Source organism: Cydia strobilella, chromosome 2 (assembly GCF_947568885.1).
Source record: "Cydia strobilella chromosome 2, ilCydStro3.1, whole genome shotgun sequence".
NCBI lineage: Eukaryota > Metazoa > Arthropoda > Insecta > Lepidoptera > Tortricidae > Cydia > Cydia strobilella.
In genome coordinates this window covers 4,787,423-4,813,868 of record NC_086042.1, presented here as the reverse complement: position 1 = coordinate 4,813,868, position 26,446 = coordinate 4,787,423, and the positions used below count along the sequence as shown (strand labels likewise).

The window sequence follows — 26,446 nt, the reverse complement described above, 5'->3', positions numbered from 1 at the left end:
TTATTCTTGTTAGCTAATTCAATATATATATGTTTAACTATGAAATTTATTGCTTACGTAACATTATTAATTATATTTATATTGATCAGTCTTCGAACCTAATTGTGATTACTCTTATAAAACTTGACCATCCCTAGAACTGCTAACATTTAAAGCATGGTAATTTGGTCCCCCTACAGACATTACCCGATGCCGAGATAAATGAGGTAGGTATTAGTAAACATTTGATGTTGGGTACTATTATATGTCAATAATAACTTACATTATGCCATATTTTCCTCATCTCAGGAGAACCTTTTCAAATACCCACCCTCATTATCCACGAGCTAAATATTGAAGTAGGTACATAAAATAGTAATTTATCATGTTCCAGTTTTTAAATATATTTTTGTACTAGTATCATTAATAATTCTGGTTTCCACTTTAGAATAGTTTTAAGCAAAGTTCCAGCCGACACTAGCTGGTAACAGGGTGCTGATCCTGGAAGTCGACCAGCACCCTGTGGAGTTTAGACTAGTAACTAAGAATCCGAGAGCGGAGAAAATGTTCTGGGGGTGCAACAAGCACTGGGAATTCTGCAAGAGTACAGTTTGCACCATTGATGACATAGTTGTGGACTATCAGTCTACTCATACATAAATATATTCCTTAATCTAGAATTTAATCGTAACGTATTTAAAGTTAAAACATATTACAGCACGTATTCAATAAATTCAATGATTTTACAGAACTTTTTTTATGGACACTAAATCGGGAGGGAAGATTCTGGTATTTGATGGCCATCGCTTCTACAGACAAAGCCACGTGGGGTGCAAGGTAACCTGGCGATGCAACTTGAAAAGATTGGGCTGCCGGTGCAGGATTTTGACCATCGATAACCAAATCGTGAAATACACCAACGACCATAGCCATTAATAACATTTAAAAAAGATTCGACTTACCAAAAACATTGGTGGTTTAGTTATTATGAATCTTCTGTACAAATTAAATCAAGATAACAGTATTTTCGTAGGCCATGAAAAGATAAATGATATTTGAGTTGATATTAATAAACTTATTTTATCGTTCCAAACTTCGTTATTTGCTACTCCTTAACGGTATATCATTTTCTTCTTTGTGTACTTATAATTTCTGTATTATTATTCTTCTACACACAATTATGTCTAAGCACTTGCTTGTAGAAGCTAACAACAAGGATTTGTTCTATCCTACCTAACTGGTCTTAACCATCAACATTATTACTGCTACTTCTGGTGGCACTTATGTCCACACCAATATGATTTACATTATTGCCTACTTAAAAATAAACATTTCTACACTTACCATTGCAGTGGTGATGATACCAGGCCGTAAACGAAGTTTGCTTATGATAAACGGTTACACCTTCTCGGAGTATAACACGACGTTTTGGTATTGCACTAAGAAGAGAGCAGGATGCATGGCTAAAGCCCGAACAGATTCTACGGGGAAACTGACGTCGGCTTCCAAGTACCACAACCATGACCCTCCCAGATACCATCTCACTGAATCAGGAACCTTCATAAAATTGTAGCTGATTTAAATCGGCCAATTCAGGAATTTCTATGTATTTGTTGTTATTTATGCAATTCATTTTGTGTGTGCATGTTATAATGAGTGTCAGTATTTCAGTAATAAATATTGTGTGTTATTTTGTAATCAAGAAACATTATATTTAAATTATTCCAATTTTAAAGTATTTTTTTCGTTTTATTCTTCTTACTCCTTTCAACAAAACACTTTCCCTATTTTGAATAAAAATATTAAATTACTTTCAGTCCTATTATTGGAATGTATCACTAAGTTTCTTAATTCAAAACTTCAATGGCCTTTTTAATAAGAAATTTGATTAAGAAGACACTATATCAACAGATCGGCTATAAGTTATTTTATTGTTTTTAGATATCCTGCACGCCATTTTAAGAGCTCGTTTTGCCAAAGAGTCTACGAACATTTATATTGGAGGCCATAAGTTCTTCAGACATTCGAGATCATTGGTTGGAAACCGGATCAGGTGGACATGCGCCAAAAAACACAAGCACAAATGCAAGGCGTCGGCTATCACTATCGATGGCGTTGTTGTCTCCACTACTGGGATGCATTCACCATTATGCTGAAGTGGTTTGCCAGTATTTTCTGTTGTTCTTGATACAAGTTTCGTTAGGGTATCTGTGATTGTATGCAAGTTACGTAAATAAGCTAACAATTAATACATGGGAACAGCATGACATTCTTCAAATAACGTATCAGAGGAGTTTTACAGTTCCTTGTTTTGTTAAAAGTAGAAGAAGTTTTCATTCACTATATCAGTATAAACTACATATAACCAAGGTCTTGGCAAATAACGTGTTCTCCTCGGTGTCTACTTAATCACAACACAAACTTTTCGTGTCAGACATAATTGTCAACTACTTAGAAATAATACAATTGGTCAGGGTAAGATTTGCAATAGCCTGATATGCAGCCCAAAGGGCAAATAGATGTATAGTGTCTTAAATACTAAATTGTTTAAAAATATATATATATATATATATATATTCGTCTAATTATTAATTGTGTGTTTAAGTTAAAGGTGTTGTAGATTTATGTTCATTACATTGCGTGTACCGTATCGTTAATATTACTGCGAATGTAAGAGTAGTATTATTTTGTTGCACTATTTATTGTCTTCTGTTTTTTGTTGTTTGTTGTGTTTTAATTTGTAAACTATATTAGGCTATTTTGAATGTTAAATATATTATATTTTCATAAATGTTTATATTGATGAATTAATCCACTGTGTTCTTTATTGACATATAGGCATTCCATTAGTAACTGTATCAAGTTTAATGGAATTTTCACAATTATGAATAATTGTAAAATTGATAATTCGTCGTTGTTTATTAAACATTCTTACCAAAGCATTATGATGTATCTTAGTAGGATTTTAAACAAAATTGGTGATAGCTTAAGACTAAAGAATTTGATAGAATTTTTGGAATGTGATTCAAAATTCGAAAATGACCTTACTAAAATAAAATAAAAATGTTTTTGTATATTTAGTGATATAAGTCAGAGATAAGTATTGACTTTAAGATATTTTTATTGTTTATCAATGGTAGTATTATTTATTATAAATATTTCTTCGACATCTACTAATATTTGCGATTTAATTTAAACCTGTTTTATCTCCTTTATTAATCGCCGCCGATTATCTGGTATTTATCAAAGTTTTAGAGGGTGCTCTAGTATTTACTAGCACCTAATTTACACTTTGTTTACGGTACTCAAATTAGCTCAAACGTCCTAAAACCGTTTTTCCCATTGCAGCGAGCACCATAATTCATATCAACAACCGCACATACCTGTTCCACGAGGGGTTCCTCTACAATCGTCCGCACAAGAACCGCACGGGCACCTCGTGGTACTGCGCGTCGTACCATCGCCAGTGCAGGGTGAGCGTCGTCTCCACCGACGCGTTCGCAGGCCCGATCACGGTGCTGAGTCACGCTGGAGAGCATAACCATGGGCTGCCAAAGTTGTATCGTACCAGGGATGGCACGTTTTATAAGTCGGTTGAACGTTAGCTTTGGAATATGGATCACTTCCTTAGGTGATAATCTATGAACAGGGTCTAAATTTTATGTTTACGTGTCAAGGATCGTGTTTTCGTAATTTGAACTTCTACTGTTTGAGATTATGTGTACCTACGTATAGTTTTTAAGAAAACTATTAATTTTGATTACCTAAAGGTTTCTAATTCTTTGAAGTAAAATATGCATTTACATGACGATCAATTTATTTATAATTATCAGAAAATATACTATTTTTTGACATGGGTGTCGTTTCACTTACCATATATTATGATAACCACACTTGTTTAAAAAAGTACCCACTGTACAAACCAAAAAAAAAAAAGGATCAGAGAAAGAAATGTTTGTATCTATTTACGTACCTTTCATAATGAATGAGATAATGTTCTAAAGCAGGGTATAGTACAATTGCAAATGTTGTTTAGTTACAAACCTCAAAATAAATCGATGTATTTAGTAACTTCATTGCTGACTTTTGCGTGGGCAAGTGTGATGTCAATTTAATTTGATCTATTAAATTAAAACACTACTTACTACTACTAATTTGAGGTATTTAAGAGAAGTAGGCCATTATCTACTGAAAGTTAAGGAAATTATTCTAAAACACATCCTTATTTTACAGAATGTAAGCTCATCACCTCGGCGACCGGAGCCATTCTCCTACTTTACCAAAATTTCTTCTACAACCGCAAGCGTCGCACCAACAGCAACAACCTCCGTTGGTACTGCTCCCGATACCACCGCGGCTGCAAAGCTATACTGATTACCACACAGGGGCTTGAAGTACTGCACAGTTTTGGAGACCACCCTCATGAACAAGCTTCCTTTTATAAAGACTCTAATGGGATATATCATCGACTTTAGCGTAAAATCTTGAGACAGATCAAGATTATGGTGAGATCTTACCTGAAATAAAAGCATTAGGCATGTAGAGTCAGACCAAGCTAACTCGGCAGCGATTTTGATAGCACAGCTGTGTGTTATTTTACATGTCAAACTTCTATCAAATTATGACATTTAAAATAACACTTGCACAGTCCGTGCTATCAAAATCGCTACCGCTTTAGCTTGATCTAACTCTAATACCTATTATTTTTAAACCTGGATAAACTGTTGTTATATTTATATCAGTAGAAATTAACGACTTAGTTTGATGAAAATGTTCTTAAGATAAAATATTAGCTATTTATAGCAGTTCCTTCTTGAAACGCTGATAAAAATTATGGAATTGCGTATGTTATATTTTGTCATAACAGTCATACTTTGAATTCCCTAAAGAAGCTGCACTATTGTACACTATGCCCCACGTCCACTGATTGCCTCTTCTGATATCTGAGTTTTTTTGCAGCTATATCATGGTACGTAAACGACTCTGACAAGCTGATGGCGGTGGTGAATGGGTACACGTACTACTGCGACCAGGCGATTGTCCCCGAGGTAGCGATGTGGCGGTGTACCTCCGGGTACCCGTGCAAGGCCAGGTTCAAGGCGTTCACCAACGGCGGTATCATCCGTGTCACCAATCTTGAACATAGCCACAAACCACCAAAGATCTACGTGAAGGAAGGCATACTCATTAGACCTGAGAAGAGGAAAAAAGTTATGCCGAAGTTAGCACTGTTTTAAGCATCCGAAATGGGAATATTCCGTATAAAACCCAGTAGGTAGTCATTACAACTTTTAATGTAGAAAATCAGATACGGGATATAATATGTATATTGCATATTGATGGAATATATGAATACTCATTTATTAGTAAATTAACACTGTGAAAACTTTGTAGTATTAGGTAATTAATTATTAAACAAATTAATATTTCTGTCTACTTACTACTTAAGTTTAAAACAAATCTCTCACTATACGCTATTCGTATCACTATACGCAAAAAGTACACTAGTAGGTGTACAGAGCTTGTCTAATAGTAAATGTATGTAAGTTATATTCGTTTACACGTATCATTTATTTATTTATATTATATTTACATTTATTATGTTAGGAATGTTTAACGTATTTTACATAACCTTAAGTTATTTAAAAATAAATATATCATAAATGTGTTTATGATATCATAATTTTTTAGCGGGTCTATGTGTTTTTTTTAATTTACCCAAACCAATGGTGGATATTATCACTACCAGTGTCCACTTATGTCAGTGTCACGCACGTACACTAGCAACTGGGTAACTCGCGTTAATAATGGCAGTTAATCTCTACTACTATTAAATTAATTCCTTTGCCCCCAAACTAACCAAGTCCCTTTCTCCAGTGCGCTTCGTCCGCAACGCATCAGGCAAGCAACTCGCCCTGGTTGGCGGTTACACCTTCTATTGCGGCGCGTCGAACCTGCGCACCAATATCTGGCGCTGCACCCGCTGGGGGACCTGCAAGGCGCGCTTTATCATGACCAAGTACCCCAAGTGCGAACTGCTCACGGCGCAGTTACAGCACGGGCATACTGCGCCGAATTACGTCATCAATGGAGGCGTGTACTTTAAACTTTAGACGGTTCTAAACGTGTGGTAATGGTAAGTCACACCTGTGCACCAATATCTGACGCTGCGAGGACTTGGAAACAAAACGCGCGCTTCATCATGATCAAATTCCCCATGTGCGACTTCTTTACGGCGCAGCTGGAGCACGGGCATACCGCTCCGAATTATGTCATCAATGGAGGCGTGTACTTTAAACTTTAGACAGTTCGATGCGTGAGGTGAGTCACACCTTCCCACCAACCTTTGATTCTGCACGCGCTGGGGAACAAAAGGCGCGCTTTATCATGACCAAGTACTCAAGCTCCTCTAGGCTTAGCTGGAGCACGGGCATATCGCTTCGAATTACATCATCAATGGAGGTGTGTATGTATGTACTTTATGCGGTATCGCGACTAGTCACCCAGGTAGCACAGTAGCTGTATAGCAGCCGAATAATGTCAGGGTAACTGATTATCTCTTACCCAGTCATTATTCGGCTGCTATACAGCTATCTGTGCTACCTGGGCAGCTACATGCTTATACGTAAGGTATTGTATATAGCCAGCTTATATGTAGGATTTTTTTACAAGGCTCTTTTGTGACATAAGAGGTCACAATTGACATATAAAAATAATAGTGTATTTAGATATAAATAGAGCCATACATTTTACGTCAGACAATGTTGTGTCATGATTTATGACCTACTATTTGATGTACGTAAATTTAGTCTAGTTCAAGTTTTGCTACCTTATTTTAACTACGCCTGTACAATGCCGACGGTACTAACTAGACAAATATTTTTAACATTTGTTACTAGCGTTAGATTGGAATTATTATAATAACGCTCAATATTGTTGGTTATGGCGTAATTTTCTTCCAAAAACTGTCCGAATTTTGTATTGCGGCAGTGCATAAACATGTAATTTGAACTTACATATATATGTAATCGCGACAGTCATAGAGTGGGTTTTGGATGACTATTAAAAATCCTCTGAGAAAGTATTAATTTATTCAATGAAATCTTATAGTTAAAGCTCGAATTTGCGATTATTTAATCTAGATACCTATACCTAGGTACATATTTATTTTAAATTCGCACGCAAAGTTTGCCGCATATTCGGGTCAAAAAACGTCATAAATTGTGTTTACAAATGTACAAGTAAGACAAGACAGGTATAGTCCGACAAGAAATTGTATAAAATTATTGAGGGCGCCACTTCTTACGTAACTGTCACATTTTTGACGTAAATGGTTAAACATGGCAACTATTAGTATGGAAATATTTTAGTTCCATTATATTTAATTTCTACTATTTTATGTCGCACTATAATTAGTCACTGAGAGTTTCAAACAATAATTTCAAAAAAGAGATCTCAATGTATATTATGTAACAAATTGTAAACACTTTTTCGGTTACACCTACGTTTTCTTATCTCAAATCTGTGATCTAAATTATAATCGCTTTACCTATGTTTTATGTGCCATAAGATTTTTTTAGCTTTTATTGTAAGCGAAGTGTAATTTAAAAAAATGGTTTTTTGTACCTACTTTTTGTGCATTAACAAGTGTCATAGTCACAACGTAGACGAGACTAATTCCTAAATGTTTTAAATATATTTAAGCCAGTTAATCGTCGAATCGTGTATTTAATTTTAACGTTTAAGAAATATAGTTTTAGGAAAAAAAAGGTTTGGGGTTTTTGATGATTATAAAACACACCGGGAGGTAGTTATTCCTGTCTTGCTCTACTCGTAACTTGTTTACGTTCAAGCTTGATGAATGGGCTAGAATAGCAATAATTCATTCAAAATACCTACAAAGAAAAGTACATTGAACAAAATAGGTTGCTGAAGATAGTTATTGCAAGCCAGAAGTTTGCAGATATGCACAAAAACTGTGTAACTTAAGTTTCTTCTACAATCTACCTACCTAAATATTAAGTATAGTTATGCTAAGTATCATTTATATTTCAGCGCAAATCGCCTACAACAAGAAAGGCAACGCCGTGCTCATCTTGAAAAGCTTTCCGTTCAGCATCCACGAGCGAAAGAAAGACACCACATCCTGGCGCTGCTGCTGCATAGACCGGTCCACCAAGAACATGTGTAGGGCAAGGGTTAAGACCACGGTGGACGGAGAAGTGTTGCTAGCAGGCGATGGACCGCGCCATAACCACCCACCCAGACCGTTTAAGATATTTAACGGTGTTTTCGTTCCCGGATCATCAGGGCATTAGCGCAATTGTTTTTTAGTTAACTTAGGTATTTGTAAACAAGGTTGAAAATCGATAAACAAAAAATATTATCATATGTTCTGTTGTGGACATAGACATACGTACAATCAAAGTTAGGGCAAGGCTCAAGTCAAAAGCATGGTGGACTGAGAAGTGTTCCTAGTAAGAGATGGAGCGAAAGAAAGACACCACATCCTGGCGCTGCTGCTGCATAGACCGGTCCACCAAGAACATGTGTAGGGCAAGGGTTAAGACCACGGTGGACGGAGATGTGTTGCTAGCAGGAGATGGACCGCGCCATAACCACCCACCCAGACCGTTTAAGATATTTAACGGTGTTTTCGTTCCCGGATCATCAGGGCATTAGCGCAATTGTTTTTTAGTTAACTTAGGTATTTGTAAACAAGGTTGAAAATCGATAAACAAAAAATATTATCATATGTTCTGTTGTGGACATAGACATACGTACAATCAAAGTTAGGGCAAGGCTCAAGTCAAAAGCATGGTGGACTGAGAAGTGTTCCTAGTAAGAGATGGAGCGAAAGAAAGACACCACATCCTGGCGCTGCTGCTGCATAGACCGGTCCACCAAGAACATGTGTAGGGCAAGGGTTAAGACCACGGTGGACGGAGATGTGTTGCTAGCAGGAGATGGACCGCGCCATAACCACCCACCCAGACCGTTTAAGATATTTAACGGTGTTTTCGTTCCCGGATCATCAGGGCATTAGCGCAATTGTTTTTTAGTTAACTTAGGTATTTGTAAACAAGGTTGAAAAACGATAAACAAAAAGTATTATCATATGTTCTGTTGTGGAGATAGACATACGTACAATCAAAGCTAGGGCAAGGCTCAAGTCAAAGGCATGGTGGACTGAGAAGTGTTCCTAGTAGGAGATGGACCGCGCCATAAACATCCACCCAGACCGTTTAACATATTTAACGGTGTTTTCGTTACCGGATGATCAGGGCATTAGCACAATTGTTTTTTAGTTAACTTATTTGTAAACAAGGTTGAAAATCGATAAATTAAACAAAAAGTACCATTATTTGTTCTGTTGTGGAGATAGACATACGTACAATCAAAGTTAGGGCAAGGCTCAAGTCAAAAGCATGGTGGACTGAGAAGTGTTGCTGGTAGGAGATGGACCGCGCCATAAACATCCACCCAGACAGTTTAAGATATTTTAACGGTGTTTTCGTTCCCGGATGATAAGAGCAGTAGCGCAATTGTTTTTTGTAGTTTGAATTTTGCAAGATACTTATGTATATGCTTCAAGGTAATAAAATTCGGGCAATATTAAATAATAAATATTTTGTTAAAAAAACGAGAATATAAGTCACCTTCCTAATAAAAATTAAAACACCATAATTATGATTGTATTCTTAAAATCGGGCAGAATGTTTTTAATATTATTTGGTGAATTTCCATTGTGATCAAAGTTATCTTTACGTAATAATGAAATATTACTAATGAACATATTTATTTAATATCTTTATGTTATTAATTTATGTAAGTACTAAATTAAAAATAAACCGTCCATTAGATTAGTATAAGTGAATTGATTTGATGCATTTTTTGCATATGATGTGTTTCCTTGATAAGGTTAGCAAAATGTTATTAAGTTAAAGTTCATAAAAACAAGTAATTACAGTATAACTGTTATCAGTTACCTATATTTTTATGCCTATTATTTCGACAATCTATTTCGTCATTTCACAATCAAGTAGGTACTATGTTGTCATGTCAATTTTATATGTTTGATGCAGCGATTAGCTGTAGCCGTTTTAAATTAAATATTGTAATGTTATTCACTCGGAACAGTAGAGGGAACTGATTTTAGACCTTGAAATTTTAGAAATTTGCAGTTTTCATTAGAGTTACCTATTTCTTTCTTTCAGTGCAATGTTACCAAAACGTCAGAGGAAGTAACGTTCTGATCGTGAATGGCTTCACCTTCTTCGTCCACGAACGCATGGAGAGAACCATGTCGTGGCGCTGCCAATGTTTCTGCAAGCTCACCAGCAAGAAGTGCAGAGCCAGGTGCATCACGTCATTGGAAGGTGTTTTGTTAATCAAGGATAAATTAGAGCATAATCATCCGCCTAAACCGTTTAAGATTCATAAGGGTATATTTTTCCCGCTTTAAGTCACAAAATATATCGTTCTAAGTTTAGTTTATCGAAACGGTTCATTGAAAACGACTTAAATTACGAGTATAAATGACAACTGGTACATTTTTTTAATTACATAAAAAAACATCTGTATGGTTTTGATTAGATGAATGGACGACCGGTTGTATTTTGTGGTGATTGATGCAGGAAGCCTAAGTCGAATAATCCACATCTGTCGTTGAAATATTGGTTAGATAGATGATCTACGATTTTTTACTTAACAGGCTGCCAAAGGAAACTGTTCTCATTTTACCAATTCATCAGAACAGATGAGCGAAAGAACTGCTCACTATTATGTTACGGCAGACACAAAAACCAAAAAAATGTTATCAATGAAACTAAACATATCATTATTTTTGTTTAAATGAGCTACATTATAAATTACAATTAATTGGCCATTCCTTTTTATGCCTTAAATAAATTTATTGTTATTATATCAGTAAACAGTTTGATGCTTTAGAATAGTATTATTTATTTTAAATATGAAATAAAACCTTTTTACTTTTCCATACTTCAAATAGGTAACTATTTACAATTTTGTACTTACTAACTACAGTAAACAAATTAACCTTACAAGACAATGGGTACTCGCAATTTGCCTAAACTTAATAAAAGCTTTATGTGGGCGTACCTACTACCTACTCATATCATTCACACGGCAAAATGAATCATTGTCTTACATACAATAGTTTTATCGTATAATTTATTTTAATTTATATTTCAGAACTTCATATTCTTCGAATGAAGCTTCATCGATTGATTAAAATAGAGAAGAGAAGAAACTGTGTCAGTTGCTACGCAAAATGTAGGCTCACAATGGCCAGTAGGCAAGCAGACAAGAAAACGAGAAAAATTAGAACAAAATGTAGTGACTGCAACAGGTCGTATTGCATCGATTGCTTCTATAAACTACATTACAGGGGGTCTACTCCTCCTCTTAATTATTTTCCGAGCTAAAACATTTTATTTACGCAATCACCAATCAGTGTTAACATTGTGTTTCGCGCTGGCTAACGCTAATCTAAAGGACAATAAAATTGGCGTAATGTTTATTTATAGGCGTCTTTTACTCTCTACGTCATTATATTTTTTACCTAAGCTAAGGATCTATGTAATAGGGCAACAAAGAGAAAATCTATCTACCCGGGGTTCATTAGCATGATAATTCATTTTCCCGAGATTTCACGAGCTCACAGAAAGTCTAAAGTCGCCTATTAATTTAACCACACACAAAGGCAAGCGCAGAGTGACCATAATGAATTTACCCCATTTCAACCGGTAGTATTTTCCTTATTATTACAGATGTAAGAGGTAAGGTAGGTAAGGTATTTCTTTCATAAAGTTTATACTCGTTACATATAGTGCTATATGACAAGGTTCTCCAAATTTTGAATTCTACCTATATATTTCCCAGTGACCTGGACGACAAATGTTCGCGGCAAGCCACTAATCCTCATTAACGGCTTCAGTTTCTACCAACAAGAGAATTATAAGAACTCCTCGCGATGGGTCTGTACGTTTGGCGTGAGCAAGTGCAGGGCGCGACTCATAACCACGACAGAAGGACACATTATGAAAGCTGTGCTGCATCACGGTCACCCGCCACCACAGTACAGGATTCAAGATGGAATCTACTATAAAATTTGGAATAGTTAGATACTGTTTTGTTTTTTTATCTGGGTTCAAGAAAAGGACGAAGCGCTTCGAGAAAAGGTAGGTAGTGCCCTTGCGCTTCGCTTCGATCGTCTTGGCGGGGGCACTACCGTGCCCCCAGATCGTGCAATAATAGTACATTTCAATGCAAGTGTGAAAAGTGTGTTATTATTGACAGTCTTGAGAATACACGGGACAAGTAAGTAATAACACTTTCACACGTACATTGAACGACGTTTTATAATACATTTGCGAAAAAATCATAACTGAACAAATATTGGTTACATGAGTATTACACTTACAGTTACGAATTTTCCCACGAACTTAAATGATATTGTATATTATATATTATTCAGCACTATAAACTACGTTCAGCGTTGATTTACATTGCAAAAATTAATAACATTTACTCATTTCATACAAAAACACAGTTGCAATTTCAGTTAATTATTTTGATACAACTAAATTTGAAGTGAAAATAGCGGGCGCCGGTTTTGATTTTATTTTTTTCTGTTATCTACAGCCAACGTAGCAATGATAGTTCCATTCAGCCAAATAATAAAAAAGTTTTTTTGTGAAATATTGTATTATATAACGTTTTATTTATATAATAACAAATAGATATTTACTTTATATCGTGTAACAATACTTTTTGTACGTAATAAATGTCTAATGGCAAAATAAATATAAATAAATTTTTGAACATCCAAACTTTGGTGTGGACGTATCGATTAATGTCAGAATCAAATTTAAAAAAGCTGGAAAAGTAAAAAGCACTAGTTCGCAAAAACCAACTTTGCGAACGCTAAACAGCTACGTAAATTAGCACTTTTGAGCAACTGTATTAAAAAGAATATTTATACTTATTTACTTTTCTCAATATAAGCAACGCCAGCTCACTTTCAGTTTAGAGCTTCGCCTTTAATAACAGAGTATTTATAGGAAACTAGATTGACAGAGACACAATCAACTACTTCTAGCTCAGGAGCAACATGGCCGACAATAGGTATATTGGTTTCAGGTCCGATGATTAAAATTTTAGATTGAACCAGTAAAGCAAGTCGGCAAATCGCATCTCGAGAACCGCGTGCCTCTACGATTGCGGCTTTCCAAGCGACAAAAACACATTTTGAGTTCTTAGGCCACTGAAAACAACATTTGCGGCTCTTTGAGATTCCTAAAACTGGTGATTTCTACAGCGGCTGGCTCTTCTCAAAAGTTTGCCGACCTGCAATATATCATCGAACGTATCTCGGTATTTAAACCTGTACTTTTCCAGTGACCTGGGTGAGGAATCTCCACGGCAAGAAGATGGTAGTCATCAACGGATACAGTTTCTGTCACCAGCAAACTTCTATGTACACCGTGCGGTGGATATGCACCACGGGGCGCAAGTGCAAGGCGCGTGTCATCACTACTAAGGAAGGAGAGATTGTGAAGGCTGAGCTGAATCATAACCACCCACCGCCGCAATACTCGATTCGAGATGGGGTCTACTTTAAACTGTAGAATTTAACTGATTAGGAGTTAATAAAAATAGGAACTAACACAAATTATGTTTTATATCATCATTGCCCTGTTAAACATGTTTTGAAAAGTCGACCTTACTTGGTTTTTTTGTAACGTGTTTGTTCAGAACCATTGAAATGTACACAATGTCACAAGGCTCTTAACTTTAAATTTTCAGTGACCTGGACAACAGGTGTTCGTGGCAAGGAGATCTTCATCAACAACACAACCAATTCGACCATCGCCACTGTGCAGGCTGAATGGGTTAGACAACACCACCTGGACGTATTTCCGTGTCTGCCAAATACAAATACAAAAAATCGCCGGGTGTGTGTTGTTTGCAAAAAACGAGTCCAAACTTTTTGTGTGGGATGTTCAAAAACTGTATGTATCAAACCATGTTTTATGACCATCCATGATTAACACTCTCTGGTCTCATCTTTTCTTCTCCTTTTAATTATGGCAAATTATAAAATTGTGCACATTAGTCGGTTAACATTTTCGACGCCGTGTCGAACACAAAACCTGTCATCCAGGCGCCTCGTCACCGAAGTGTCAAAACTAAAATTGAACTTTATGCACATGCACGTAGGTCTATATTGCTCTGTGGTCTATGAACGATTAATCGTCTTTGGCGTTGAACCTGCGGTGCGTATATATCGGTCATTGGAGTCGAAAAGGTTAAATACTTTACTGACAGAAATAGGTTGATACATACGATTGAATTTTGTATTTTTTTTTATTATATAATTAGACGTGAGTAAAAGTATCGTACTAAAAAATTATGAATAAACTGCATTTTAATTTATTTACCAAAAGCGAGTCAGACTCGCGCCCCATAGATTCCGTAGGTATCCTTATGTAATTATATCCTATTTCTGTCTTTAAAAATATTTTGAAAGTCGACCACTGCCTATCCATAAAATCTTACCTACTTCATTTCTTGTAGTGACAATAATGTACCTACTCGTACTTTACCTATTGAAATATATTCATCAATATTGTACCCAAATATTTATGTTCACTTTATCAGGCTAGTTCAGCTTTAAAGAGTTCATGTATATTTGATTTAAGACAGACAAGTAAAAGACACACATATGATATGTCCTACAATTTACTTGCCTTAAATTTAACGTCTCTTAAGGCATTCAGCACACGAGGCGTAGGCGTGATCGTCGCGTAAGCGTGGCGTGTTACGAGAGACGTAGATTTCTAAGGGCCTACCGCGAACCACGTTCGACGTGTTGCCTCCCTGTCACACTTACGTACGAATTTACAAGTGCGACAGAGAGGCAACACATCGATGACGTCGAACGTGGTTCGCTACTATGCCCTCTGGACACCAAGCGTCGCGTAAGCGTGGTCGTCCTGTTTGCATACAAGTTCTTCACGCTTACGCCATGCTTACGCCTGTCGTAATGAAGACAGAGATCTCACGCTACGCTACGACTACGCTTCGTGTGCGGACTTGTTTGAACTTGTACGTACTCGTAGCGTTCTTGTTCTACGCGACGCTCACGCCACGCTTACGCGACGCTCACGCCTATGCCTCGTGTGCTGAAGGCCTAATAAACTCTAAATTTTTCAGTGACATGGACAACGAGTGCCCGCGGCAAGCCAATGGTCGTCATCAACGGCTACAGTTTTTGTCACCAGCATACTTATACCCACACGGAACGGTGGATTTGCACCTCGAATTCTGGTCATATTAAATGCAAAGCGCGTGTCATCATTAATACGGAAGGACAGATTCAGAAGGCTGATTTAAAACATGATCACCCACCGCCGAACTACGCGATTCGAGATGGAATGTACTTGAAACTGTAGGTTAAAATGGTATAAATAAAAAAAAAGGAAAAAATACGTATGATAAAAGATAATTGATGTGGCACGCTACATGCGTAGATACATTTGCGTAGTCCAACATCCAGGGGTACACATAACCAGTTCTGCAACCGACCGCAGTGTTCAATGTAATATAAGGACTTTTCCCCCCACAAGCTCGGAAAGTTGTCGTTTATCCTTCAATACAAGCGGGGAAAAACGCGTTTTATCCACTAGTGGGGAAAGTAATTTGACCTTGGATGCAGCGTGTTTAAGTAGCTTGACAGATAACAAAACGTAAAACGCTCATGATAATGGTTCGTTCGATATTAATTATCATAAAATAAATGGTTTGAGAATCTAATAAAAAATACCAAATTTAGCTTTATTTAATGATTTTAAGTCATAAACCTTAAAATTCCATAAGAAACGTTTGTTTTTTTAGTTGTTGTAGTTGAGTCGATGCAATTTCAAAACGCATCGTTGACATTTAATACATCCGAAATGTCAACATTGTCAACAATTTTTTTACTTAAAACCTTTTCTCACCGACTCGCGTAAAAATACACAACTTCCAGAGTTTTCTGTTATAATATCGTAAAGAAATGAGTGATTCCAGTGATGAAGATGATCTAACGCCTGTGGGTATTGCACTTTCCTCGCTATAGTGAGGTGAAAAGTTTTGTGTTACACACGGGCACAAATGTATTTTACTTATCGTGTGTTGAAACACTCGCGGGTAAAATACAACTTTGCACCCTTGTATAACAAATAACTATTTCCCATTCATAATTGTAGCCAGTAAAATAATGTTTTTATATACTCTTCGCCTTTTCATTTCCTTGTCTTTCTTGGCTATTAGTTTCTAGTAGTGGGTTATCCGAGACATGAACTTCTTTTGACTCTTCAATCTTTGAAAACTTTTCTCAGTAATTTGGACGACAACCGCCCGCGGCAAGCCGATGGTCCTCGTCAACGGGTACAGCTTCTGCCACCAACAAACTTCTATACATACGAAGCGGTGGGTTTGCACTTCCAACTCGGGTTATATTAAGTGCAAAGCGAAAGTCCTCACTAATTTGGAAGGACAGATTGTGAAGGCTGACTTGAAACATAATCACCCACCGCCGCAGTACACGATTCAAGATGGAATTTACTTTAAACTGTTGTGATGCAAATTAAAAAAATAAAACGTATAAATACATTAAAATTATGTTTCGTTTTTATATACTCGTCCTCTTTTCCTTTTTGTATTTTTTAGTTTCTAGCAGTGGGTTAGTGGTTCTTGATTTGAACTGATAGAAATTAAAAGGATAAAACATACATCTCTCGCTTTTTTATATTTCTAGTAGTGGATTAGCTGTTCTTAAATGTTAAAAATATATATTTTCAGTGACATGGGCGACGAATTCCCGCGGTAAGTTGATGGTCCTCATCAACGGCTATAGCTTCTGCTTCCAGCTCAGGTCTACGTACACCAAGCGGTGGATTTGCACCTCGGCCTCCGGTCAGAACAAGTGCAGAGCGCGCGTCATCACTTCCACTGGAGGAGAACTTGTGAAGGCTGAGCTGAACCACAATCATTCGCCGCCAAATTATACAATACGAGATGGGGTGTACTTTAAAATATAAACATTACGTATGTGTAGGTATGACGAGTAAATACAGAAAAGAGCTTGTATTATTTTTCTTCAATGGATTATACTTTAATGAAATCTGTATACAGAATGGCTAAAAAGACTGAGGTTGGTCCCATAATAAAAGTTGCTGAGTATAATCCCAAAACCCAGGGAGGAAAACCTCCCTGGCAACGGGAATGTACTTATTTTTAGCCACCGTGTATATGCAGTAGTTATAAAATACATGTACCGTGTGTGCCCAAATAAGCAATCAAAGTTGGATTTTGCTATCAACATTGTTCATATTTTAGTTAGTGTTTTTCATGTTTTCAATCCATAGGCTTTTTCTTTGAACTTGTATTAGTGATAAATAATAAAACGAACATGCAGTATGATGTATTGATATATATCTAAGGACGGGCCTTACGGGCAATAACAGTGGTGCTAGTTCGCCACAACGCGATTGGTTGATGAGAGTACGCATCGCGCGGGCGCGCGCGATTGGGCGCAAGTGGCGCAACTAGTTGCGTTAGACTGCACGATTGGCTCGAATTCGTGAGTGACACCGCTGTACTGGCCCCATTCTTGTTGCCCGTATCCTTAGATATATGTCAATGATATGATGCCTTTTTGTCGATACTGGTGACCGAAGAACTGGCAGTACAGTAACTTCGGATTTTCGAACCGAGGACAGGACAATTCGAGGTGCACAATTCTTCGCAGCCAAATTTTGGTATTTTAAATTGTACTTTTATATGGATGTACGTCTGTACGCGTTGCCTGAAATAAAACCTTCTTTTAAATTGTAATCATGTTCTTTTTACATTATATTAATTAAATTAAAAAAATAAACATGTGATAGTGTAAATTTTTATGATTCCTTTCTTTTTCATACAATAAAGTGTTTACTTACTTACTTTTCCAGTGTCCTGGGTCAAAAACCAGCGCGGCAAAGACATGTGCATCGTCAACGGATATACATTCAGCTTGCAAAAAGGGCAATCCAACACGCTTCGATGGATCTGCACTTACGGGACAAACCGATGTCGTGCCAAGATCTTGACCACGCGCGGACGGGAAGTGTTGAGTGGGCTCTTTGACCATTCTCATCCTGCCCCGAACTTTGTAGTCAGTGATGGTTATTTAGTCAGAATATAGGGCAAAGGTTTGTGTCTGCACTTACGAAACGAGCCGTTGTCGCACCAGCGCCAGGATCATGACCACGCTTGAACGGGAAGTGTACCTACGTCTGACTTTTAGACCATTCCAATCCTGCTCCAAACTTTTTAATTAAGGACGGATTATTAGTAGGTACCTATTATCTATTACATGATAAATAAATAAATAAATGATTCACTATTTATATACAGTTTAGTGTTTATAGTTAGTCAAGCTAATCTTGTCAGTGGAAAAAGGTGTGAAATTCAAATTTTCTATGGGACGATAACCCATCGCGCCTACAATATTTGCCCCCTTTTTCGACTGACAAGATTTGCTTTACCAACTATATAATTATAGTCTTTTAGCTTATAGTAAAAGGACATTCGTTCTCTTATCTTATTAAATTGTTTAGTTTAGAGTAACCTTACTATTAATGCATGCTGTGTTCACCTGTAATAAAATTGGTGGCGCATTTATAATCAAATATAACGCAAATGATTTTAGCTTATAATTAAGATTTTGACGCCACTGTTGGTGATCCTTAATAATAAAATAAAACAAAACAAAATTATTTTAATTTTAAAAGATAATAATAATTGCATTAAATGAAACCGGTTTACGGATATCTATTTATATAAATACCTATCCGTGAATGGGTTTCAGCAAGTGTCTACATTACCTACATCAAAGCTTAAAGCTTAAATATTAATTGAACTTAATGCCATAAAACACATTTTAACAGTCAATTTCCAGATAAAAATAAAGTAAATAGGTAGGTACTTATTAGTGATACTGATACCTATAAATTATTGCGATGGTTAGACAAACAAGATATTTACCTAAATTACATTTTTCTACTGGCATTAACGATGAATTAGTGGTGTTTACCCTGCTTTATTCATTATAATGTAATGGTTGACAAGAAAACTTTTGCTAGGTTTAATTTGAAATCTATACTTACTTACTTACTACTTAGGTACATGGCTGAATATAATTTAAACCAAACAAAGTTACTTTTTACCACTTTTCTTCAGTATAAAATATAACCAATACTTTACTATAATACTTAATTTTCAGTATGTTTATTGAGCAAGAAAATAACTACTACCTATATTATTTCAGTGATTTGGACCAAATCTAATCTCGGGAAGGATATCTGCATAGTCAATGGCTACACATTTTTCCACCATGGCACTAGTAATACTACGATGCGATGGGTATGTACGAGCAATATGCGCTGCCGTGCTTGTTTAACCACGACGCTCGACCGCAGCATTCTTCATTACAGATTGCACCACACCCACTTGCCTCAGGAATTTCAAATCGTGGATGGTGTTATGATTAAAAAAAGGGCCAAGAAATTAGTGCATTGGGACCATCTTTTCATTCGTAAATGACACATGTAAGTTACAAGAGAGACGCGTCAGAATCAGGGGCCCATTTCTCGAACGCTATTAGTCTAATAATATTAATGTGTTGCCATGGTAACCCATACGATTTGACAGTTCGTGGACTAATAATATTAATCTAATACCGTTCGAGAAATAGGGCCCAGAATATACTTTGTTAAAAAGGGTTGCATAAATGTATGGCTACTTGGATTTTGCATTCATTGTAAATAAGGGTTATTTACACTTACTAAAGGACCTAGGATTTACAGCGAAATAATAATATTATCATTAGCAGATTATTAATCACAAAATAAGATAGGTACGATGATTAATCTGAACTATCTGAAGTCAATTGCCAAAAATCAACTTAATTGTTTTTCGCAACTATTGCAGTAGCAGTTGAAATCCGAATAATGTCACTTTTATTGTTCGTGACTTTCGGTTCGAGCGCCATCTTGATAGCCTCGTGTTTATTGCTTTGTTTTTTGCTAATTTATATTGTTTAACGTTTAATATCAATAGCTTATTATACAGTTAACTACTGTGGTAGTGTGCAGTGAATGAAGAATTAATCTTGAATCGCGTTTAACCACCATTTTGGAGTCAACGACCAGTAGTCCACGTGCTTCTTTGTAAAGTCGAGCTATCGCTTTACAAGAGCTAATAAATTCACCGTACACTGTGTTGTACTAACCGTACAATTTTAGTCGTATTTAAAGCTCCTAAGACCTTGATACTGGCAAAACTACTAATTTAATAATATGACCGAGTACAATTGGTATTGAAGAAATTATTTAAATTATAGTTTGACATGCGTGAATTAATATAATGTAATTTAACAATATGATTTATTGTAGTATGTAAGTGCTTTGGTTTAGAACTGTAAACTTGCATATTTGGAAAAAGAAAAAAAAAATTGTCCTACTGGACTGAAGCCATAATTTTAAAATAATGAATGAATGAATGTTCGTGAATGACTCACGTAATCGAAGTAACATTCATCATCATAGATAGTCGAAATATGTAACAAATAATTATATAAGTACATGATAAAATTATCATCGTCAATAGAATATTTTTCTGTGTAAGAATGTCCTATAATATAATAAAATAAATAAATAATTTTTGTTTTTATTGCTCATTAAAGATTAGGTATAAAATCAATACAGTGGAACAGGAATGACAAGTTTGAGTTCGACCACATGTTCACGTTTCAATTGCAAGTTTTTACACCAAGTGCAATGATAGTACGTCAAATATGGCGCCCTCGTGACCTCAGTGCCTCTCTCGCCAAGCCATTGCACACTTAGCATACTTATTACGCAGCGTCTTACGTAAGCGAACAACTCGCGAACGCGAAGCGAAGCGGCGCGGCGGGCGGACGGCGTTCGCGTTCGCAACGAGATCGCCCACGCCGGACACTTCTATAGGTATCAAAGGATTGATTCATCCCGCGCCGCATCGCTTCGCTTCGCGTTCGCGTGTTGTTCGCCTACGTAGTACGCTGCGTTACTTGCGTTAGACGGACTTTATGCTTGTTTCACATACATTAACAATTAATATCCTGAATTAAACAGACCCAATATTTAAATTGTATTTTAGCACCTGATGGTACGTAATTAAGTAATTATATTATTAATTATTATTAAAAATGAATTACCTATGTTAAAATTGTTTTATTTAATGTAATGTATCTAATGGCCCATAATATAAAACTATTATGTACATACTAGGTTTAATTTGAAACCTATATATGGCTAAATTTATTTTAAACTAAACATTACATTGTTTTCTTTAAATTAATTTATTCATATAATTATATATATTTCATTTGTCATACACTTTTTTTTTTCAAGTATTGTTAACTTCATTTTTTTACTAGAGGGTTTTTAGTAATATGTTGAGTATCCTATTGTAATTCACAGTATTTCATTGCAATATTCATCATATATTTGTATAAAATGACTAGTAAAATATGCAATCTACAAACTAACCTATATTGTTTACTCTATACAAGCTCATACAAAAACACTCAAAGGTGATATATTATTGGCCGGTATTGTATATAAATATCTGAATCTGAATCTGAATTTATAAATTATTATCAATCATTCCAAAATTGATTTTTGAGTAGGATAATAACTACTTCTGAATATTTTCAGTTACTTGGGTCAAAAACAATCGCGGCAAAGATGTTTGCATAATCAACGGCTACACATTTAACCACCAAGTCACGTGTATAAAAACGATACGATGGGTTTGCACGAATCACTGCCGTGCATGTCTGACCACGACGCTCGACCGCAACATTATTCATTGCCAATTGTACCACACCCACTTGCCCCCGGAATTCGAAATCGTGGATGGTATTATCATTAGGAAAAGTAACAAGAATAAGGTGTTTCATGATCATCTTTTCATTCGTAAATGATCCGACACATGTAAGTTACACGTCAGAATATCATTTGCGTAAAGAACGCCGTTTAGTTAAAAAAAAACTTGCGTACCTTACAAATTTATTTTTGTTCAGCGTAATAAATAAGTACAAAAATGTCAAAAATACTGAAATTGTATTAATTATACGCAATACTAAACGTTTGTAAGTCATTTACTGAATTTAGGTATTCTAATATAAACAATGCTTTAGTCATACGAATAACAAAATAACTATCTTCCGTACTTTCAGTCGTTTGGGCTGGAGCTTTTAGATGGGATGTTCTTTTTATAATTTCGGCAGTTTTTTTTAAGGTTTATTTTTAACCTTTTTTTTACTACTAGGTAGCTTTAATTTAGTTTAAACATAGTTTTATATAATACTAATTTAATTTCTTTCAAGGGCCTATTTTAGATTAAAGCTATTTACTAATTTCGGTTACGTAGTTTTCGGTTTCGGTTCGGTTCGGTCTGTATACCGGGTGTTTCCTGGAACAGGAGCATTAAATTAAGCTGTAGGCTGTACTCCTCAAACTGACCAACATTTGTTCAGCAACTTTTAAAAATAACTTGTGTTCTGATTTTCATTACACTTTAAAGTTTATTCTAAGACGCAATGTATTGCAAAATTTGTTATGCTTAAAGGGTGACAAGCAACGTCAAACACACAGATGGCAGCGTACATTGAAAATAATATTTAATTAGTATGAAAAAGGTATAATCTAAAAATGTCATAATAATTTTAAAAAGTTGCTGAACAAATGTTGGTCAGTTTGAGGCGTACAGCCTCCAGTTTAATTTATTGCTCCTGTTACAGGAAACACCGTGTACTTATATCTTGTATGTAAATAAATATATTAATTCCCATTTAATTTCAATTTTAGTTTTTGCTCATGTTTTGTCAATGCGTATTATGTGTCCAATTTACCACACATTACATTACATAATTGTAGCCATTAAAATAATGTTTGATATACTCGTCGCCTTTTCATCTCAATATTTTATATCCCTGACTTCGCAGTAGTACACGCGCTCATTGCTTCCTTTTGGGAGGAAATGCGCCGCTCGCAAAACACCATCCTCATGTCGGTGTACCGCAACATTAGTTGTAGGTAATATGTTTAGGCACTGGCTTTCCGTGCACCAAAACTTTTTATTGTTTAACTTTTATTTTAGTCTTAAGTATTTGTTTTTGGCGTTATAAATTGTAGTTTTATATGGGTCTACGTCTGCACGTGTTGCCTGAAATAAAACCTTTTTAAAATTTTACTCATGTTCTTTTTACATTATATTAATTAAATTAAAAAATAAACAAATCGCTCTTAGACCATTCTCATCCTGCCCCGAACTTTGTAGTCAGTGATGGGTATTTAGTCAAAATATAGGGCAAAGGTTTGTGTTTGCACTTACGGAACGAGCCGTTGTCGCACCAGCACAAGGTCATTATTATTAAAAATGAATTGCCTATGGTTTAAATTGTTTTATTTAACGTAATGTGTCTAATGACCCATAATCAGTAACTTTTTATTAATCTGTGTGATAAAACTATTATGTAGAAGGTTTAACTTGAAACCTACACATATATGGCTGAATTTATTTTAATTTTATCAATCATTCCAAGATTTATTTTTGAGTAGGATAATAACTAGTTCTGAATATTTTCAGTTACTTGGGTAAAAAACAATCGCGGCAAAGATGTTTGCATAATCAACGGCTACACATTTAACCACCAAGTCACGTGTATAAAAACGATACGATGGGTTTGCACGAATCACTGCCGTGCATGTCTGACCACGACGCTCGACCGCAACATTATTCATTGCCAATTGTACCACACCCACTTGCCCCCGGAATTCGAAATCGTGGATGGTATTATCATTAGGAAAAGTAACAAGAATAAGGTGTTTCATGATCATCTTTTCATTCGTAAATGATCCGACACATGTAAGTTACACGTCAGAATATCATTTGCGTAAAGCACGCCGTTTAGTTAAAAAAAAAACCTTGCGTACCTATGTAATGCAAATTTATTTTTGTTCAGTGTAATAAATAAGTCCAAAAATATCAAAACACTAAAATTGTATTAATTATACGCAATACTAATTGTTTGTAAGTCATTGAATGAATTTAGGTATTCTAATATAAACAATGCTTTAGTCATACGAATAACAAAATAACTATCTTCCGTACTTTCAGTCGTTTGGGCAGGAGCTTTTAGATGGGATGTTCTTTTTATAATTTCGGCAGTATTTTTTTAAGGTTTTTATGTCTTTTTTTTTACTGCTAGGTAGCTTTCATTTAGTTTAAACATAGTTTTATATAATACTAATTTAATTTCTTTCAAGGGCTTATTTTAGATTAAAGCTATTTACTAATTTCGTTTACGTAGTACCACTGTATATATCTTGTATGTAAATAAATATATTAATTCCCATTTAATTTTAATTTTAGTTTTTGCTCATGTTTTGTCAATGCGTATTATGTGTCTAATGTACCACACATTACATTACATAATTGTAGCCATTAAAATAATGTTTGATATACTCGTCGCCTTTTCATCTCAATATTTTATATCCCGGACTTCGCAGTAGTACACGCGCTCATTGCTTCCTTTTGGGAGGAGATGCGCCGCTCGCAAAACACCATCCTCATGTCAGTGTACCGCAACATTAGTTGTAGGTAATATGTTTAGGCACTGGCTTTCCGTGCACCAAAACTTTTTATTGTTTAACTTTTATTTTAGTCTTAAGTACTTCTTTTTGGCATTTTAAATTGTAGTTTTATATGGGTCTACGTCTGCACGTGTTGCCTGAAATAAAACCTTTTTAAAATTTTATTCATGTTCTTTTTACATTATATTAATTAAATAACCATATAGCTCTTAGACCATTCTCATCCTGCCCCGAACTTTGTAGTCAGTGATGGGTATTTAGTCAAAATATAGGGCAAATATATTTGTGTTTGCACTTACGGAACGAGCCGTTGTCGCACCAGCATAAGGTCATTATTATTAAAAGTGAATTGCCTATGGTTAAAATTGTTTTATTTAACGTAATGTGTCTAATGACCCATAATATAAAACTATTATGTACTAGGTTTTATTAGAAACCTACACATATATGGCTGAATTTATTTTAAACTAAATATTACATTGTTTTCTTTAATTAAAATTTTATTAATCATTCCAAGATTTATTTTTGAGTAGGATAATAACTAGTTCTGAATATTTTCAGTTACTTGGGTCAAAAATAATCGCGGCAAAGATGTATGCATAGTCAACGGCTACACATTTAGCCACCAAGTCACGTGTATAAAAACGATACGATGGGTTTGCACGAATAACTGCCGTGCATGTCTGACCACGACGCTCGACCGCAACATTATTCATTGCCAATTGTACCACACCCACTTGCCCCCGGAATTCGATATTGTGGATGGTATTATCATTAGGAAAAGTAACAAGAATAAGGTGTTTTATGATCATCTTTTCATTCGTAAATGACACATGTTAGTTACATTAAGAGAAAGACACGTCAGAATATCATTTGCGTAAAGCACGCCGTTTAGTTAAAAAACATGGCGTATAGGTATACAAATTTATTTAAATTGTATTTTTTCTTATTTACTCGTAATGCATGTTAATTATAATATGTAATGTTTTAAAAAGATGTGTCCCGCCGGGTTTGTTGCCGGTCCCATATTGGGATACCCTCCATCAATTGAGGGGGGATTTAAATCTTATCGGGGCTGAGGTGTAGGGTTAGGTTAGACGCATTTAATCCCTTAATGCATTTTTCCCTCCTAACAAAAAAAAAAAGGTTAGACGTGTTCATAAGCGCATTGTAATAATTCTACTTGAAAAATAAACTATCTTTATCTTTATTTTTATTCAGCGTAACATAAAAATCATAAATGCTAAAATTGTATTAATTACAGGCAATATTAAACATTTGAAAGTAATTGAATGAATTTATTTATTATGTGAAGTAAACGGATTCAACTACTTTGCATATTCTATAAACAATGCTTTAGTCATACGAATAACAAAATAACTATCTTCCGTACTTTCAGTCGTTTGGGCCGTGAATAAACGCGGAAAGCAGATATGCTTAGTGAACGGCTACACATTTTGTTACCAAGGCAAGACAAAGACGTCCATGCGGTGGGTGTGCACATTCGGCGCGGGATGCCGCGCGAGTGTGATCACAAACCATGGACACCAAGTGCTGCGAGCCACGTTGGGCCATATTCACCCTTCTTTCAAGCATATTATCAGGGATGGTATTTATTACAAATTGTAATTACATGGCCCAGAGATGGTATAGGACAAGTCTTTCTTGTAATGTGAGGAGTGCCGTAATAAATGAGTGCTCTTACACTGGCAGTT

At 35.6% G+C, this 26,446-nt stretch overlaps 1 protein-coding gene across 23 annotated transcripts in view; it reads left to right on the top strand.

Annotated features, from left to right (window-relative positions):
* The window catches only part of LOC134755337 (protein tramtrack, beta isoform), a 598,730-nt gene that overhangs the window by 236,152 nt on the left and 336,132 nt on the right, over positions 1 to 26,446 (top strand). Inside the window, exon 5 of one of the 23 annotated variants that reach the window (XM_063691842.1) lies at positions 21,789 to 22,072. The exons of 18 other annotated variants lie outside the window; for them this stretch is intronic. In XM_063691842.1, the coding sequence (XP_063547912.1) occupies positions 21,789 to 22,057 (269 nt within the window). In that variant the 3' untranslated portion in view covers positions 22,058 to 22,072. Of the gene's footprint in view, positions 1 to 3,327; positions 3,834 to 4,938; positions 5,232 to 8,034; positions 9,805 to 13,809; positions 14,070 to 21,788; positions 22,073 to 26,446 lie in introns of those variants that run through there. 4 more of the 23 variants (XM_063691862.1, XM_063691844.1, XM_063691838.1 and 1 more) reach the window with 4 other exon arrangements.